The sequence below is a fragment of the Marmota marmota genome, unplaced genomic scaffold, assembly GCF_001458135.2.
Source record: "Marmota marmota marmota unplaced genomic scaffold, marMar, whole genome shotgun sequence".
NCBI classification, from domain to species: domain Eukaryota; kingdom Metazoa; phylum Chordata; class Mammalia; order Rodentia; family Sciuridae; genus Marmota; species Marmota marmota.
The window spans coordinates 21,532,390-21,553,203 of record NW_026000016.1 but is presented as its reverse complement, the minus strand read 5'-3'; the positions used below and the strand labels follow the sequence as shown (position 1 = coordinate 21,553,203).

The following is a 20,814-nucleotide window of genomic DNA, read 5'->3' as shown; positions in this document are numbered from 1 at the left end:
GAGGGGGGAGGGTGGAGGATGGGAAAGGCAGTGGAGCACAACAGACACTAGTATGGCAATTTGTAAATCAATGGATGTGTAACTAATGTGATTCTGCAATCTGTGTATGGGGTGAAGGTGGGAGTTCATAACCCACTTGAATCAAAGTGTCGAATATGATATGTCAAGAAATTTGTAATGTTTTGAACAACCCACAATAAAAAATAAAAATAAATAAAAAAAAAAAAAAAAGAAAGTCACAGACTTTGGTAAAGGCTCCTAGATTTGGGGCACCTGCCCAGGTTAAAATAAAAATAACAATGATCCACATATAATAATAATATTTTCAAACAGTAGGAATAAATGAGACAACCTAAAAGCTTCTGGAGATATACAGAAAGACTATAATAGAAGAACTGAGAACCAGAATGACAACAAATGCCAACAGTAACCCTCTAAGAAGACAATATAATTCATCTAACTTCTAATAGAAAAATTGCTTCAAATCTAGAATACTATGTCCAAATTATCAATCAGATAAGAGAGTAGATGTCAGGAACAATCCATGGGCTGTGTGTGAACTGTGTTGTGCATTGTAGCCTAGTGAGGGGATAAGTCTGGCATTGGGAACTTCCCATGACACCCCCACAGGAATTGATCACCTGATTCAGGTGAACTCCCCCACCTCAAGCTCTGCCAAAGATTCCACACAGCACCTGAGATGGGTGTGACCTACCAAAATGCCAATCAACCTGATGACCACAAGATATCACATAGCAAGACTCCACCCTTGAAATCTTATTCCTGCCTTTGATGTGACCCCTTAAATAGACCACTGGAGCCCTCTTTCCTTTGTCTGGTTCCAGTACCCATGTGGACTAGATCTATCAGGGGCTCTGTTTTTAGGAAATATATTTCTGACTACTTGTGTTTTGTTCTTCACTAATTATTTGAGACTTTTCCCATGTGGCTTACACCATCCTTGGCAGGAAGACAAACCCACCCAATGAGACACTGGCCATTGCCCCTGTTAGGTAGAAATTAGGTCATTTGTCAGACATTGAAAATTATGAAATATTTCCTTCCATTGGAACCTTCCTCAGGCAGCTACCATCAGTGAAAAGGACATACAAGAGATCTAGAAACAGAGGATCCAATATTATAGAGCAACACAGTAAATTCCATGATAAGGGTGTACTCCTAGGAAGACAGTTCTGCAGTAGGCCTAAAGAAGGAACAGTCAAGTGGGCTGGGGTTGTGGCTCAGCGGTAGAGCGCTCACCTAGCACATATAAGTGCTGGATTCAAACCTCAGCACCACATAAAAATAAGTAAATAAAATAAAGGTATTGTGTCCAACTACAAAAAAAAAAAAGAAGAAGAAGAAGAAGAACAAACAGTCAAGATTAGGACAGCAGAAGGCAAGACTTCAGTATAGATATCTTCAAGAAATAAAAGGGAATTGCTTATTTGTATAATGTGTCTGAGAAGAAAAAGGAATTGCTAAATTAACATTTGGTGGAAAGCTTGTGATAAATAGGTATGAATTAAAATTTTAAAACTAAGCCATTAGGGCTTAGTGGTAGAGCGCTTGCCTGGCATTCTTGAGGCCCTGGATTGAATCCCCAGAACTGCAAAAAACAACTAAGGAATGTAAAGTGGCTACTTACTTCAGGGAGAATGAAAAAATGAAGAAATGCAATTAAAACAAACTTTATAGCACACTATGAATATTAGTATCATCATAAAAAAATCTCAAAGAGGATTTAATGGCAGATTATGTGGTAATTACACTGGGAAGAAGGAAAGGAAGTGAACTGGTTGAATAGAGGGGACTAAGAGACCTGAAGGTTCATCTTCCATGATAGGAAATAAGTAAATTGGGGAGAGGGGAGGTCTAGGGGTTGAACAAGAGGAGCTTAACCACTGAGCCACATTCCCAGTCCCCCTTTTTTTTAATATTGTTTTTGGAACAAGGTCTCACTAAATTGCTTGGGGCCTTGCTAAGTTGTTACAGCTGGCTTTGTACTCATGATCCTCCTGCATCAGCCTCCTGAGTTGCTGGGATTACAGGAGTAGGCCACTACACCCAGTTAAATAGAATCTTAATAAATAAGAGAAAGCAGCACAAATATATTAAGAAATATGTAAATAAATGAAATGCCAGAAGAAAGGATCAAAAGTTTAAGTATCTTTCTCTAGGGAAACATTTGGAGGAGAGAAGAATTAGAATTATTTTTGTTATATATCTTCCTAAAATATGTAGGCATCATTTTCATGAAAATACAAAATGATCTTGCAGTACAAATGTACAGTCCAACCTTGTGCTCCGAGGGGGATACTTTAGGACCTCTCTCTGTACAACTGTTCTCTCTTTCTCTCAATCCAATATCAAGCCAGATTTCAGCTGCTACAGCTAACCCAACTTTGATCTCTTCTCCTAATCTATGAAGAAATGTTATACTCTGCTCCAACTCTAGCTTTCTTCAGGACAGTTGGGAACTGTTCCAACCGTGGGCAATTAAGAGGTACATCAAAAGAGTTCATTCCTGTCAGGGATAATTGTCTGAATGCTGTTTGTTGTCTATTACCCAAAAATGTCTGTCTCAGATATTGTATCTAATTTTACAGCGGGATGGCTAATTCTATACTAATTATTCCTATCAACGTGGCCAAAGAGGTATTATAATAAGCCTTAAAAAATATCTTCAGGATAAGTATTCAGAACTGAAATTACCAATCCAGAATAATGTGCTACTTTCATTGCCTTTAGAGTATATCATAGTAAGCTGTTCTCAAAAAAATTTAAAAAAAGTTTCTCAAAAAAAAGTTTCTACCAATTAAAGTTTATATTAATTAATTAATACATTAGCATGGGAACATACAACCAAGGAGATTTTCTGGGAAAAAAAATGAATTCATTTGTTGAGCACTGTCCCTCAGAATAAATACATAATTAGGAAAGAAAAAAATAAATTTTAAAAAGTGGGGATAAAGTAACATTTCCTTTTTCTACAGGAGTCTTCTTTTTCCTTACCTTCTGAAAATGTAGAAATATCTCAAGTAAAATAATACATAGTTACCAGCTAATGAACAAACAAGCACTCATAAAATATCAATCTCACGATTACGAATATGAGCAGGTAAAATGGCTTCTGACTTTACAGACAAGCCCTTTAATGAACAAGCATGTCCAAGTACCACTGTGTAGGGAGATGGAACACAGACAGACAAATGGATAGCTGGATAGACAGATAGGTTTCTAAAATAAATAAAGAAAATGTTTGTGGATAGAGTAATTTAGGATTTCTTTATTTACCGTTCCATCTTCCATCAGCTTCAGACAAGAACCAAAATCTGCTAACCGAATATGTCCATTCATATCCATCAATATATTGTCAGGTTTGATGTCTCTGAAAAAAAAATGCAGACATTTAATTTTTAGTTGAGAAAATTAAAAATAATCAGTTGGTTAGTTAAGATAAAAATATCAACTTCTTTTTAAAGTAATACTCTAAGAAAGTCTATTCAATCACTTATGAGTTCAACTTTAGGATCTGATTCATAATTCATATTGAAACTTTTTTTTTCTTTTTTGGGGGGGAGGGGGTTTACTGGGGATTAAACCAAGGGGCACTTTACCACGAAGCTACACCCATAGTACTTTTTATTTTTTGAGACAGGGTTTCACTAAGTTACTGAGGCCGGCCTCCTGAGTCACTAGGATTACAGGTATTGCACCACCATGCCCAGCTTAAAACTGTGTTAAATACATACAATTTCAGTGTTTTCCTGGATATAAAAAGTACTCTGGTAATCTTATTATGTTTTCTTTACATTTTACACAGATTCCAATGTGGCTATGGTAGGCCTATTACCGTTTTATAGAGAACGTCAAAATTACCTAATAGTCACAAAAAATACTATCATCTAGCCTGTGATATTTTACAGGGAAAAAATACTTCCTAGACCCTGAGCAAAACTACAGACAGACAAATTCTTAAGTACAGTAGGTCACAAAGGAATTGCTTCATAAAACTGATTTTGCAAAAGAACTGAATAAATATATAATAGATTACCTATATTATTTAAATATACTTAAATAATGTAGATGTTAATCGCTTATAAGACATCAAAATCTAGATAATAAATTATATTATACCAGTTTTCTATTTTTTTTTTTTTTGCATTTGAATGCAAACTTTGGGAAAACAATCACATATAAAATGATTTTGTAAAGAAGAGTCTCAGGAATCCAGCAATAATGTTTCTTATCACATTCTAAAAATTATAACTGAATAAGAAAGAGATTAGTTCCTCCAAATGTTCCCTATTTTAAGAGAATAAGAAGAGAATCTTCTAAAAACAGCTTATCTGCTTTTAAAAAAAATTCTATTGCCATGGGGTTAATAGAAGAATAAAGTCATCTGAACCTGAATGATAACACTACAGGTTTTTATCCCTGAGATTTCCCACATATAATGTGGATATAACTGTAGTATGCTTTTGATCACTGAAGACATCACAGCTTGGCAAATTATGGCCCATGGCTCACCCAGCCTACTGCCTGTACTGGGCACAAAGAAACTTTCTGGGGTAATGAAAACATTCTTGATTGGGACAATTTTTTTAAATGGGGGAATAAGAACTATCATTAAAAATATGATATTAGAGTTTTGTGGAGGGGATTTTCATTCTTAACTTATTCAGATAGTTTTTATTTCTTCTAGGGTAGTTCGCATTTTTCTAATAAAATGTAAATTTTATTCATTTGTAAAAATTGATTTGAATAGAGGTTAATAATATTATGAAAAAACAGCCCTAAAATTCATTTGGAAGAATGAATCTCATTTGAAAAAGTGAGAGACCCAATTCTAAACAAGGAAAGTGATTCAGGAAGTATCAAAAAACCTGATCTTAAATTATAATATACAGCTAAAGTAGCAAAACCAGCATGGTATTGGCATAAAAATAGATACAAAGACCAATGGAATAGAATACACAGAAACAAACTCAAATGTTTAAAGCCATCTAATACTGACAAAGGTACCAAAAATACATGTTGGAGAAAAGACAGCCCTTTAAAAAAAAAATGGTGCTAGGAAATCAAGATGTCCATATGTAGAAGAATGAATTTATAGCCCTATCTTTCTCCCTGCACAAAAGTCAAATCAATATTAATCAAAGAGTTAGAAATGAGACCAGAAACCTAGCAACTGCTAGAAAAAAACATAGGGGTAAACAATCCATCATATAAGTGCAGGCACCAATTCCTCAACAAGAACTCTAAAGCTCATGAAATAAAAACCAAGAATCAGTAAATAGAATACCATCAAATTTAAAAGCTTCTGCACAGTAAAGAAAATGATTAAGAGTGAAGAAAGAGCCTACAAAATGAGAGAAAATCTTTGCCAGCTATTCCACTGACTGGGGATTTTTTCCCAGAATATATAAAGAACTTTTAATATCCAGAATATATAAAGAACTCAAAAAAAAAAAAAAACCCTCAAGGCCCCCCCAACAAATGGCCCAATCGATAAATGGGCAAAAGAACTAAAAACACACTCTCAAAAAGAAGAAACACAAATGGCCAACAAAAATATGATAAAAATGTTCAGAACCTCTAGCAATTAGGGGAATGCAAATGAAAATTACACTAAGATTTCATACCACTTCAGTCAGAATGAAATTATCAAGAACACAAACAGTAATCAATGCTGACAAGGATTGGGAGAAAAAGGTACATTCTTACATTCTTGGAGGGTATGCAAATTAGTACAATTACTCTAGAAAGCAGTGTGGAAATCCTCAAAAAACTAGGAATGGAACCACCATTGTGATTCAGCTACCCTGCTCTTTGGTATTTATCCAAAAGATCTAAAATCATCACAATATACAAATACAACCATTTCAATGTTTATAGCAGCACAGTTCACAATAGCCAAATTATGGAATCAATCGAAGTGCCTAACAAGAGATGAACAGATTAAGAGAATGTGGCATATATACACAATTGAGTTTTACTCTACCATAAAGAAGAATTAAATAATGGCATTTGCTAGTAAATGGATGGACATGGAGAAAATCATGCTAAGTGAAATAAGCCAGACTCAGAAATCAAAGGTCAAATGTTTTCTCTCATATGTGGAAGCAAGAGCAAAGCAAAAGAAAGGTGGCACTTGGCCAAGAAGATTGTATATCATAATGATACAGGAAACATCAGTGGAGTACAAGAAGGAGAATAAGAGAGGGAGGGAGGAAGAAAGGAAAAAGAGAATATGGAATAAATTTAACAAAATCATGTTATATTCATATATAAAGGGTGCAAAAGGAATTTCACATTTATGTATATGTAGAAGAAAGGAAGTTTAGTAGAGGAGGGAGAATAGGAGAAGGGAGGAGGGGAGGAAAAGTGGGGCCTGAAATCAAATTTCTTCATGTATGATTTTGGCAAAATGAACCCAAATACTATAATTTTAATGCTCTTTAAAAAAAAAAAGGAATAATACAGTTAGATTCCCATCATGATAGCTTCTGTTATTTCCCTTATATTTACTATAGTTTTCCTTCTAAGCTGCCGTCCCCTTACAACAGAGGAAAGACTTCTTTTCCCTTTTTGTTGGGTTTTTCCACTATCTTGTCAAACTGCGTTGAGGTTAGAAAATATACTTGGTACTGGCTGTACTCGTATCAGTGCATTCTTCTTTATAGAAGAATTACAGCTCATTCCTTAAGAGAAAAATTAAAGCATGATATTTGGGAAGCAGACCCGGAATCTCAGGCTGTAGAGTGACAACTGATAAATAATCACAGGCTTCACCTTCTCTCATAATGGAACTCATGCTTTTATATAAAGCTAATTATATCAGAGCATTACATCAGATTATTCTGGTTTGTCTTTATTCTCTTTATTCTAGAAATTGTTTCTCCCAATGAAGAAGAAAATAAAAAATAGAGGAAAATGAAAACAATAGTTATCTAAAAATAGAAGAGTAATTTGTTTAAAAAGTTGTAATGGAAAGAAATGCTTACATAGAAAATTTTAATATGTAAAAAGAGATTAATAATGAACATGAAGGGCAATTAATAAAAGAAATACAACTGTATACAATAGTATACAAAAACATTAAACCTCACAAATACACATGCGACAAGCATTAAACAATTACACACGTGGGGCACAGAATTAATGGCAAATGTAACTAATTGGCATTACATACCAATGTAGTATATAAAAGTAGAAAACAGAAATCCCCATGTTTCTTATTTTCTTACTCCTTTATCTGCACCTAAGATCTTCTTGGGTGAAGACATATTTATCGCTATTTTTTCCAGAAACCATAACAAAATGACTACACTATTAAAAAGGAAAAAACCCAGAAGTAAATGTGAGAAAAGATAACAGAAGATAAAAGGTGAACTTGCTATTGTCATCAGAACAATACTGACATCAGATCAATAATGGCATCAGATTCACCATTTTAGGTCAGGAACCATTTTATCTAGAGTTTCCAAAGTTTTGATTTGAGGCAACGCTACTTAACTTCCCATAAGAACATGTGCCTGCTAAAAGAAACGATCAACCCCACCCCAGCTTAAACTCCTAAGCAGCTTACAATCAATCCCACCACAGTTTAAACTTATGAGATTCCTCTTGCGGGCTATAAAGCTGCTCTGTGAGAGCCAACAGGCTACTGCTCTCCTGGGAGGCACGGCCTTGTTGGTATGCCTCCTGCTACCTACAATAAATCTCTTGCATGGGATTCTGGTGTGTGGCGTGGTCTTTGGACTGTTATGTGGACTCTGCAAGTGTACTTTCACTTGCGATCTTGGAAGATGGAAAATGTATGTATGATAAATAATACACAGCAAAGAAAGATAAATGATAATTGTCCTCAAGTTGGAAAAAGAAAATAAATTAACTTGATGTACCATTTGATCTGTCTAATAGTAGAAATGTGATTGTTAAGAAAGGCCTTACATTTGCCAGTAAATGGATAGAACTGGAGACTATCATACTAAGTGAAATAAGCCAATCACAAAAAATCAAAGGCCTAATGTTCTCTCTGATGTGTGGATGCTAGCACACAATAAGGGGAGAGAAGACTAAACATTCATTGGATTAGACAAAGGGGAATGAAGGGATAGGAAGGGAGGTGGAAATAGGAAAGATAGTAGAAATGAGTTGGACATTACTTTCCTATGTTCATGTATGAATACATAACCAATACACATCATGTACAATCAGAAGAATGGGATGTTATACTCCATATATGTATAATATGTCAAAAACACATTCTATTGTCTAAATAATAAGAACAAATTAAAAAAAAAAAAGAAGAGGAGAAAGAAAATCCCAAAAACCCAATTTAAAAATAGCAATAAAGCCAGGTGTGATGGTGCATGCCTATAATCCAGTGGCTCTGGAGCTGAAGCAGGGGGATTGCAAGTTGAAAGCCAGCCTCAGCAACTTAGTGAGTCACTTAGCAACTCAGTAAGACCCTATCTCTAAACAAAATATTTCTTTAAAAAGGGCTGGGGGACATGGCTCAGTGATTAAGCACCCCTGTGTGTGAGAGGCCAACCTTGAACTTGACTGAGTCACACTCCCCGGCTGGGTGCTGAGGTGCTCAGTCACAGAAATGTGGCAGAGCTTTCCCCACCCTTCTTGGGTTCGAGGGTCAGTGTCTAGAGCATGGGTGTGTCTTGCTACAGCACCATGAGTGAAACTATGCTCACCTGTTCCTTTGTAATATAACCCCTTGCCCTGTTTAGGATAGAATCTTCCATGGAAGTGCCTTGTGTGTGTTCCCTTCTCTAACTGTGCCCTTGGGTGTGGCCTACCCAGGTGTCAGTCAACCTGCTGACAGTGGACATCATGAAGATAGACTCAGCCCCCTGAAACCTGACCCCTTGCCTTATTTGAATAGCTTCTCCTCAATAAAAGGGGTCAATGCGTGCTCTCGCTCTCTCTCTTCCTGCGGACCCTTAAGGTCAGTGAAGCCATCACAGTGACCCCAAAGAAAAAGGTATTGTGTCTCTTGTGTGGTTATTTCATGCAGCCCAGTTAGCCCGGTTTAACTGGAGTGACCCCTGAGCCTTTTAGTCTCAAGAACAGAAACCCAGCACCTGTGTGTTCAATCTTCAGTATTGGAGTCGGGGGGAAGCAATAGATTGAAATAGACATTTCTCAAAATAAGACCTAAATGGCAGACAGGTACATAAAAAGTGTTTGACATCACTGATCATCAGGGAAACACAAATCAAGATCACAATGAGATATTGTCTCTCCCTAGTAAAAAAGCCAGTATCAAAAAGTCTAAAGATAACAAGTGCTGGTAAGAATGTGTAGAAAAGGGAATCTATTATATGCTCTTAGTGGGAATGTAAATTATCTCAGCCATTATGGGAAACAGTATGGTTTCTCAACAAACTAAAACTACCACTACCTCCGATTCATCAATCCCTCTACTAGTTCTATATCCAAAAGAAATGAAATCAGTAATGTCAAAGAGACATTGGCACTCACATGTTCATTACAGAATTATTCACAATAGTCAGGAACTGGAAACAATCTGGGTATTCATCAATTGATGAATAAAGAAAACATGGCACATAAGCACAGTGACATACTATTCAACCATTAAAAAAGAAAAGAAATCCTGTCATTTACCACAATGTGTCTAGAACGGAAAATCATGACATTAAATGAAATAAACCAGGCACAGAAAGACAAGTCCATATGATCTCACTTATATGTAAAATCTAAAACAAAGTTGATCTCAGAGAAGTTGAGAATAAGAATTGTGGTTATAAGATGAGGGGGGAAGGATGGAGAAAGGTTCAATAGGTTCTAAAGTATACTTAGAAGCAAGAAGGTCTCATGTGGAGACCATAGGTAATAATTATGTACCATATATTACAAATAGCTAGAAGAAAGAATTTTGGAAGTTTTTACCATAAGAGAATGATAAATGTTTGAGGAAATAAATATGTTTAACCTGGAAAAAAAAAAAAAGAAGAAAACTGGATGAGGAGGAGGAGGAGAGAGAACTCAAAGCAGCAGCATGATTGTTAGGTACTTGGTATATATAGAAGGAAAACACCATGCATATTGGACAAACAACTTAAAAAACAGAGGCCCTTACTAAGTATAGGAAAATAGTACACCAGAAAAGAAACACGCTTCTTGGCTCAGTAATAAATCATATATACAAAGTCTCTATCATGTATTAACTACAGAATAAAGTAAAAACAGAATCAGTGAGAGAATGAAGGAGAAAATATAGAAGGGACACAAATAGGTACATCCTTAAATAACATAAGAGGTAGTCAATAAACATCCTATCAAACTGTCCAGAGTTTTAAAATCTTGAAATATCTGGAAATAGATATTGATATTAGAGATATGGGGTTAAATACCAGAAAAACAGCTTAAAGGAATTCAATATGTGTGCCACTAATGAGCAGGCATAAGAAGTGTGAAATGGGACTACTTTTCAACGTTATCTTTTATTTCAATTAACATACAGTATTTCTACATATCTGTGAGGTACAATATAATGTATTTTGATTCCTGTACACATTAGATAACATTAATTCAGAGTACATAGCAAATTCATCACCCTAAACTTTTATTTCTTTATTTTATTTACATTCAAATTACTCTCATCTAACTATTTTGAGATATACAATGTATTAGTATTAATCACATTCCCCCTGTTGTGCCTTAGAACCAGCACATATTCCTCCTAGGAATATGTAATACTATATCCCTTGAGCAATCTTTTCCTCCTCTCTCCCAACTATTCTACTCTCAATTTGGGGGATCAACTTTTTTTTTATAAACCTTTTTTATTCTAATTGGGTTTCATTTTTACTATATACAGTATTAATTGAAATTAATTTAAAATCAAAGTACATATATAATCTCTGAATCATTTAATCAAATAATACATAAATTATTTAACTAAGCCACTGAAGCATCTGAAGTCATCAATATTTTTAGTTAAAACAATTAATGAGAACCCAGATCATAAATAAAAAACATAATGCTACAATGATAATACTAATCTATCTCTGCTTGTCCAACATAAATAAAATTATAAATTTAATATGTTGCCCACTGACTCAATGCACATCCTCACTCATTTTATTCCATTGCTGAAAGTCTCTCTGCTCTTAAAATGGTCAGTCTTTAGGCAGATGGAAACTTAGAAATCCTCCACATTAAGGAGGCCTGAAAAAGATGAGCTACTTTCCCCTAGTTATGTTATGTCTGAAAAAAAAAATTAGGTCTTATTTTTACTGAGGGAAGGATTAAAATGCTGAAAAGAGACAGAATTTAAAGAATTCATAAGGTGGAGGAAAAAATGACTTTTCCATCTAATTTAGGCACTGAATATGACCTAAACTACCAAGCATTTCAAAGACCTAACATACAAATTCATGAACTTTAACACTGCAAGGCAAAGAAAAATGTCCTTCCTCCTTTCTCAACAAGACTGCATCTTGACCTTTTGTGGTTTCCTTTTTCCTTAAAGATTCTCTATCATTTTCATTTAAATCTAATTTTACAGTGGACAAAAGAAAAACGTTAGAGAGAAGTAACATAAGATATGACTGAAAATGGATTTAACCCATACAAGAACAGCCCTAGATTTTTTTTTCCACTCTTAAGTTTTTTTAAGTATGGGCAAAGTGAACAGAGACCACAGACTGACATTCCCACAAATGCTTGTGGGTCTGGATAAGTCTGCTGAACAACACCCATCATCTGAGTAAAGAATACTCTTAATTATTTCACAAGAATGTTCTCACTAACATAACAAGCATACATAAATACTTCATTCAAATTTGTGGGGGGGTAGGGTAAAGGAACTGAAAGAACTCTCCTGTACACTGAGTACAAAATAGGTGACACTAACTTAACTGACAGTACCTTCAATCCCCAAAACTTCTCTTTCAATCATCTAGAAGAGACAGAATCAAAGAGAAATAGGTAGATAAACATTTATTTATTCTCTCTACAAATAATTTGATCACTGAATCAAGGTTTTGGCATCTTAAAATGCTACCTAGAGAAAAAAAGACAGAGGTCTCCTAAAAACTGTTTTATGCTCAGTATTTGATAAAACCTCTCTAAATAATTAAAAATCATAGATACTAATTGGGTTTCATTTTTACTATATATAAGTACAATCTTTTCAGTTTGAAACCTACAATGACTTCCATGACATCTGTCACTGTTGATTATTCTCCCAACTATACCACTTTCTCCTATTTCTTCTCTTAACTCAGATGAATTTTTTCCAGTTTCCTCTTGTTTGGATGCAAGATGTCCCCCAAAAGCTCACCTCTGCAAAATGCAAGAAGGTTCAGAAGAGAAATGATTGTGTTAAGAGTCTTAACCCAATCAGTGAATTAATCCCTGATAGGGATTAACTGAGTGGTAATTGAAGTGGTAGGGTGTAGCTGGAGAAAGTGGGAACTGGGGACATGGTTTGGGGGTATATATTTGTAAATGGCAAGTGGAGACCGACCGACCCCTCCCTCCCTCCCTCCCTCCCTCTCTCTCTCTGTCTCTCTTTCTCCCCCCTTTCTAATCATCATGTGAGCTGCTTCCCTCTGCCATACCCTTCCACCATGATGTTCTGCCTCACATTGAACCCTGAGGAATGGAGCCTATTATCTATTGGTTAAGACCTTTGAAACTGTGAGCCCCTAAATAAACTTCCCTCTCGACAGTTGTGCCAGTAGGGTCATTTAGTCACAGCAGGAAAAAAGCTGACTAAACCATCTCTCCTGGCTCCATTTTCCAAAAGCATGATTTCCATTCCCCTAATGGTATCCTTCCCTAAGACGTACTAAAATGAAACACTCTACTTTTTTTTTTTTGGGTGGGGGGTGGCTCACTCAGTGATACTCTCCTTGGAGGTGCCTGTCTTTTCCCAGACTTAAAGTTAGTTGGTCCTGGATATCTGATGGATTTTTTTTTTTTAAATCATAATTTCTTTGTATCTTTTCTCTTAGTGGTGCTCTAGGTATTATAAGCTATAACCTTATTTTCTTTTTTCCTTCTCATTTTGAGACAGGGTTTTGCTATGTTGCCTAAGCTAGTCTCAAATGTACAATCCTCCTGCCTCAATCTTCCAAGTAATTGGGAATACAGGTATATACCATCACACCTGGCCACAACCTTATTATTCATAGTCCACTTAAAAATACTTTTAACTACCTTACAAAAAAGAAATGTTAAAACTCTGTGGTTCTACATCTATCCCTTCACAATTATTAAACAGATATTACCTAGACATTCATTATAAACCCCAAAAGGCAATATTATAACTTGCTCTGAGTAGTTTGCAGGTCTATTGCAATAAATTCTTTTTTCTTTTTCCTAAGAACGTATTTCACTTTTATTCTTTTTAAAATATTTTTTGTAGTTGTAGATGGACAGAATGCCTTTATTTTTATTTGTTTACTTTTATGTGGTGCTGAGGATCAAACCCAGTGCCTCACATACGCTAGGCAAGTGCTCTGCCACTGAGCTACAGCCCAAGTCCTCACTTTTCTTCTTGAAGGATAGTTTTACTTGATAAAGAATTCTTAGTTTACAATCTCCTAGCTCCAATACTTTCTGATGAGAATTAATCTCTTAATGAAATTGTGGTTTCCCTATAGGTAATGTGTCTCCTTGATGATTCCAAAACTTGCTTGTTTGGGCTTTCAATAGCTTCACTATAGACACTGACATGGCCTTTTTTGCATGTTCATCTTCTCATATTCATTAAATATCTCAAATACATTAGTTTGTATCTTTAATGTGATTTGAACAATTTGGGGCCATTATTTCTTCAGATTTTTTTTTTTCCTGTCCATTGTTGTTCTTTTCATTCTGGATCTCAAAAGTACAAGCACACAAATCTTTTGGTATTCCCAATAGGTCCCTGAAGTGTTATCACTTTAATCTTTTTCTCCCTGTTCTTCAACTTTTAATAATTCATATTCATCTATCTCCAAGTCTATACTTTGTTATCTCCATAGTTTTTACAGAGAAATTTTTCTTTTCAGATATTGTATTTTCAATTTCCATTTGATTTAGAAATTGTTTGTGTTTCTCAGTTAAGGTTTCCTATCTTTTCATTTACCATGAGTAGATACTTCAATAATAGTTACAACAGCCACCTGAAGATCCTTTTTTGCTAGTTTCTACCTCTGGGTCATTTCAGAAATGATTGGTATTATTTTCTCTTGGAAATATATCACATTTTCATGTTTATTCAGGATATTTATGGACTATATCCTGAAATACTGGGTAATTATGAACTATATCTTGAACACAATGAATTTTAATGGTTGAAATCTGGATTCTTCTATTTTTCTCCAATTAGTGGTTTGTCTGTCTGTTGCCCCCTACCCTTTTGCTTTATCAACTGATTTATCACATTGAAAGTGCAAACTTGTTATTCTAGAAGTTCTGGTCTCAGTTAATATCTTTTCTCTTTTAGATGAGCAGCTTCAAATCAGAAATGTGGGCCCATAGATTTTAGATCCCCTCTATAGTAAACACAATTTCCCAAAATTCAGCTTTCATACTTCAGGAGCAATAAAGACTGAAGTTTTTCTAACTGTGTCCAAGCCACATTGTTTATCATGTTGTCTTCACCCAAACCTAGACCTAGAGCTGCAAAAAAGTAACCTCCTTTCACATGCCTCTTCTTTTAGTGTACATTCCTATCAGTTCCATCTGCTTCTGCTTAGCCTCTATTGCTTTTAGGATGCTAGTTTGGTTTTGTTTTGTATTTATTTATTTGTTTGTTTGTTTGTTGTAGTTAAACAGAATACCTTTGTTTTATTTATTTATTTTTATGTGGTGCTAAGGATCAAACCCAGGGCCTCCCACCTGCCAGGCAAGAGCTCTACCACTGAGCCACAACCCCAACCCCACTAATTTTGTTTTATACCCAGATTTTTAGTTGTTTTCTGTGAGTGTCGAGAAAGATCTCACTCGTTCACAACCCCTCCTTGGACATTTGAACTACTACTGTGTTTTCTAACAGATGCAGCCAATCTATATCTAATAAAGCACCTTTGGCTTTTAAATTTCATGGATGTAACAATAAAATCTCTCATTCTACAATCTCATCTAGACTCTTGCTACTCCCCTGTCAAGAGGAATTGTTCTGGTTAAACCTGGACAGCCTTATTTATGACTGCGCCTTCAACTGTGAAATTGAGACTTGATGACTTTCAAGGCTAGGACATAAAGATATCATGTAATTCTTTGTTCTCTTGGGGCACCTGTACTTGGAACCTAGTCATAATGTTGATAAGAAACTTAAGTAGCCCATGGAGAAGCCCCAGGCCCACAGCGCTGGCTGACGCCTAACCCAACTGATGGGCAGCTAGGTATGTAAGTGAGACATCCTGGTGGATCTTCCAACCCCAAGTGGGCCACTAAAACTCATGCTACACAATGAAGAGACAATTAGTACCAAATTGCAGATTCGTGAGCAAAAAACGTGACTGCTGTTTTATATTAGCCTCTGTGTTTCTGGGTGTAGGGTGGACAGAGATGGTTGCCTTCTCTTTCAATAAAGGGCTTTGCTCCAGATATCAGTCAGATCCTTCAGAGGAACATTTGCCTTTCTTGGAGCAGGCCATATGCACTGAATGACTTTATTAGAAATACATTGGCTGCATCATCAGGCCATTTTGACCAAATTACCAAAAACTCAGATGCAATAGCCTCTTCAGAACTCCAGTTGGGGCTGACTGAGGTTTTGGTCCATAGTGTAATCCTGCTTTCTTCAACTCCCTTCCACAAGTATTAATCCCTATTAAATATCCTGCATAATACATACTGGCTCAGTGCCTACTTCTGAAGAACACAGCATACTATGTAGCAATTGATAAGTGGAATAACAGCACAACAAATTCCATTTTCAGATATTAGATGGAAAATAACATCTGGCATTCAGATCCACTCTGAGTTAGTGAAATCTTGCAACAGCCAGCCAATCAGATACCAAATACTTTTAATAAAGGAAGTGAAAGGACAGGCAAAATATTAAATGACAACCCATGAAAACTGAGAAAGTGACAGAAATGTTTAGATAAGATGAACTCTAAATTATCACTGTGAAAGCATTATTCAAATTTCTAAGTAACACTGAACTTTAAAAAAAGCATTATTTTAAAATAATAAATCAAAATTAATATTATAATGATACATATTTTCATTTATAACAATTAAGAATTTTTTAAAAGCATTCCAAAACAATGACTATATAAAAAAGGAAGTCAGATGCATCATTATTACAAATATTATCCCTATAATAGTAAAATGTGAGTTTAAAATTAATTCATCTACAAAGCAATAGTTTTTAATTCTGGCTGGACATCAAAACTGACTAGAAAGCTTATTTAATCATATTAGTTGGGACTCAATTCATACACTGAAAATCAGATTACTGCATAGCAACTGATCAATAAGAACTACTAATTTAAGGCATGCATTTCTCTTTCCCATCAGCAGCATGTCTCTCCCAATCAGTTCCTTCTTATTGTTTATATGGGGTAGAAGAAAGGATTCATATAAGAATGCTTTTATTTTCTGTTCTTCCTACTCCCCTTCACATATACATACAGAAAAAATTACCATACTGCATTGTGATACACCACCACTTTACCTACAGGTATTAAAAAAAAAAAAAAGCCTCATGCTACATTGTAATACTACAACCAAACTGCATCTTAAATCAAAAAATCAATAAATAAGATGGCATCAAATTAAAAAGCTTCTTCACAGCAAAGGAAAGAATCAAGAACGTGAAGAGGGAGCCAACAAAATGGGAGAAAATCTCTGCCACCTGCTCCTCAGATAGGGCATTAATATCTAGGATACACAAAAAACTTTTTGTTTAAAAAAAACCCTACTCAATAAATGGGCAAAGGAATTAAACAGACATTTCTCAAAATAAGAAATCTGAACAGTCAATAAATATATGAAAAAAATGTTCAACAATTAAGAGAAATGCAAATTAAAACTATACTGACATTTCATTTCATTCCAGTCAGAATGGCAATTATCTAGAATATGAGTAATAATAAATGTTGGCAAGGATGTGGGGGAAGGGTACACTTATATATTGTTGGTGGGACTGCAAACTGGTGCCAACACTCTGGTAAGCAGTATGGAGATTCCTCAAAAACTAGGAACAGAACCACCACATGACCCTGCTATCCCACTCCTCAGTATATATCCAAAGGATTTAAAATCAATACACTATAGGGATGCAGCCACTGCAATGTTTATAGCAGCACAATTCACAATAGGCAAGACATGGAGCCAATCTAGGTGCCCTTCAACAGATGAATGGATAAAGAAAATGTGGTACATATACACAACTGGAGTATTACTCAGCCATAAAGAACAACTACTTTACGGTATTTGCCAGTAAATGGATGAAACTGGAGACTGTCATGCTAAGTGAAACAAGCCAGTTCCCAAAAGTAAATGTTTTCTCTGATAAGCAGAAGCTAATCCAAAATCAAGGGGGGGGAGGGGGCTTACAAAAAAGAATTTAAGAAAGATCAATGGAGTAGACAAACGGGAATGTAGGGAAGGGAGAAAGGATGAGATAGGAAGATAGTGGAATGAATCCGACTTAACATTCCTATGTACATATATGAATATACCATAGTGAATCTCACCATCCTGTACATCCACAACACATTATTTAAAATAAAAATAAAACACAAGTAAATAGCAGAAAGATCAGTAGAACACAGGGAAAGAAACAAGGGATGGGAGGATGGGGTAGGAAAGAGAAGTACTGGGGATTGGCATAAAATAAATTATATTTTATGCTTTTATAATTATGCCAAAAGAAATTCTATTGTCATATATGACTAAGTGTCCAAAGTATTTAGGGCTGAATATTGAATAACTATGAATGCTTTCTATTTTCACTGTTCAAGGGCTGGGGACATAGCTCAGTTGGTAGAGGGGTTGCCTCACATGCATAAGGCCCTGGGTTCAAGTCCCAGAACAACAACAACAACAAAAAAAAAAAAAAACATTTTTTTACTGTTCAAAATCCCTTAACTTAATGATGTAATAATATATAATCATAATAATAGTATGTCCAGGCTTTTAAATAGCTAAATAAATAAATAAATACTCTTAATTTTTCAAAAGAAATGGTATATCGGTAATAAAGAAAAGTTACACTAGTAAAATTTTGTCATAGATACCCTTTTCATTAGTTGGAAACTAGAATTCTTAATGGGAACACTAATTTGGGGCTCATCTACAATTTGGAAAAGTTATTGATAAAATTCTCTCAAACTTCTCAACTTCTCTTTTTCCATTGCATATTGTCTTTTTTTTTTTTTTTTTTTTTTTAAGAATTCTATGTGAAAGCAGGCATGGTGGCACATGCCTATAATCCCAGTTACTGAGGCTGAGACAGAAGGATAGCAAGGATAGCAAATTTGAGGCCAGCATGGACAAAAGGCTAGCCTGGGCACCTCAGCCAGACTCTGTCTCAAAATAAAAACTAAAAAGGATTGGGGATATAGCTTAGTGGTACAGTGTGCCCAGGGGTTCAATACTCAGTACGAGGAAAAAAAAATTTCTGTGTGAATAATAAAAAATTAATGATCATAAAATTGCAGGTAATAATGGTGGCTGTCCAAATCCTAATCCTTCAAAACCCATCCAGACAACAATCAACAGTGAAAGCAACGCAGGGACAACACTGACAGCATAACTCAAAGAAAGATTACCATGAAATTCAAAGTTATGTGTATTTATGGAAATAACTATTTGAATATATCAAATTCAACTTTAGAGGAAATTGGCTGAAAGAGAAAGAAACTGTGAGAAAAAGAAGAGCAGGGAGCCAAGGTATGATAAAACACAGATTAAACCACTAACCACCATCACTGAAAAGGTCCTATGATGAGTGAGTTGGCTAATACAGAACAATTCAGGAAAGATAAATGAAGAGGACACTGGTCTCTGGACTACCTTTACAACTTTCTGTAAATCTGAAATTATTTCAGAATAAAATGTTCACTTAAATAAAAAAATATATTATGAAGCAAATTTATGTAAATATTATATTATGATCCTCTATCTTGTTTTATATTAACATATGTCTCCATGCTTACTATATGACAAATATTTGTATTTGGATAGACAACATATTACTAGAAAAATCAACTTTGTAAAACTGTATTAAGAGTCAATAGTATTTGATTTGTGAACGATTTCTTGGGAACTGTAATGTTTTGTAATAAACACCAAAAGACCAAGAATTTTCAGGGGTCCTATGATCTTGTCCCTCTTCTTCAATTGCTCTCCCTACCCGTCTTCCCATGATCTAAACCTCCATCCCCTGGATAAATCCAAACTGGCCAAATTATCAGCTATTAAACAGCAAAAAAACACTACTTTCCATTCTGAGAACCACACCTTTAACTATAACCTCCAACTGTCCTTTCTTGCTTAAGTCTATAAAAACTGTCTTTGTTTCCTAAGACAGTGTTTTAGTCAGCTCTAACTCAATGGGACTCTACTAATATGCCATAATCTTCTGACTTTCATTTTTCAGATTATATTTACTTCCATACTGGGATATGGTATAACACTGGTCTTGGTGGTAAGATTCAACCACCTTATGTAGACAGTTTTACAATAATACTGATGTGGACAATCCAATGTACGGGGAGATTCAATTAAAGCCTTCTGAAGATCCAATAAAATAATAAAATGAAGGATGTTTCCCCCAAGTTTCTTTTCTTCTATTTGTTTATTCTGGTTTAGATTTTTTTCACTGTATTTTTTTTTTATTTGTTCTTTTTAGATATACATGACAGTAGAGTGCATTTTTACATATTATACATACATGGAGTATAACTTCCCATTCTTGTAGTTTTACATGATATGGAGTTACCCTGGTCATATATTCATACATGAACATAGGAAAGTTATACCTGATTCATTCTCTTCCTATTCCCATCCCCCCCCCCATCCTTTATTCCCTTTTATCTAATCCAAAGAATGTCTACTCTTCCCTCCCCTCCCCTTATTTGTGCTAACATCCAAATATTAGAGAGAACATTAGTAGGCCTTTGGTTTTTTGGGACTGGCTTATTTCACTTAACTTGATAGTCTCCAGTTCCATCCATTTACCAACAAATGCCATAATTTCATTCTTCTTTATGGCTGAGTAATATTCTCTGGTTTAGATTTTGATCTTTTTTTTTTATGTTGGGATCAAAGGCTGGTACATGTTAAGCATGTTCTATCAGCTACACCACAGCCCTTGGATTTTAATCTTAAAGGTTTACCACAGATTAGAGATCCCTGACTATTCCATTCACATTTAAGAGCACTGTGCTAGAAAGGTTATGGAATAATCTGTATAGTAAGCTGGTTTTGCTCCTTCACTGGGAAAATATCTGAACTTCACAGTTGCAGATCTTTCAACTGGTCTGCTTAAAATTCCTCAGAAAAAAAAATCTCCCAATCTCCTGCCTAGAGGGCATAAGCCTGGCCATTGCTATCTTTAGACTCAAATGTGGATTGTAATGAAAATAAATAAATAAAATTAAAAAAAAAAAAAAGAATCAAATGTGGATGGGGACATAGCGCGTGGTATCAATATTCAAAATGTAAGATTAATTCGTCCAGTAAGTCCCCTATGTTTCCATGGTAAATTTGCCCATACCTGGGTCCTCAAAGGATTTAGAGAACCTTTATTTCACCCTCTCCAGAGAGGAAAGCATTTGATTCTTTTTTTTTTTTTTTTTTTTTTTTTTA

General features: G+C 35.1%; 1 protein-coding gene across 14 annotated transcripts in view; it reads right to left on the bottom strand.

The window, feature by feature from the left end:
- The window catches only part of Cdc42bpa (CDC42 binding protein kinase alpha), a 309,215-nt gene that overhangs the window by 170,801 nt on the left and 117,600 nt on the right, over positions 1–20,814 (bottom strand). For all 14 annotated transcript variants that reach the window (XM_048809282.1, XM_048809272.1, XM_048809276.1 and 11 more), the window contains exon 6: positions 3,298–3,391. In XM_048809282.1, the coding sequence (XP_048665239.1) occupies positions 3,298–3,391 (94 nt within the window). The remainder of the gene's footprint in view (positions 1–3,297; positions 3,392–20,814) is intronic.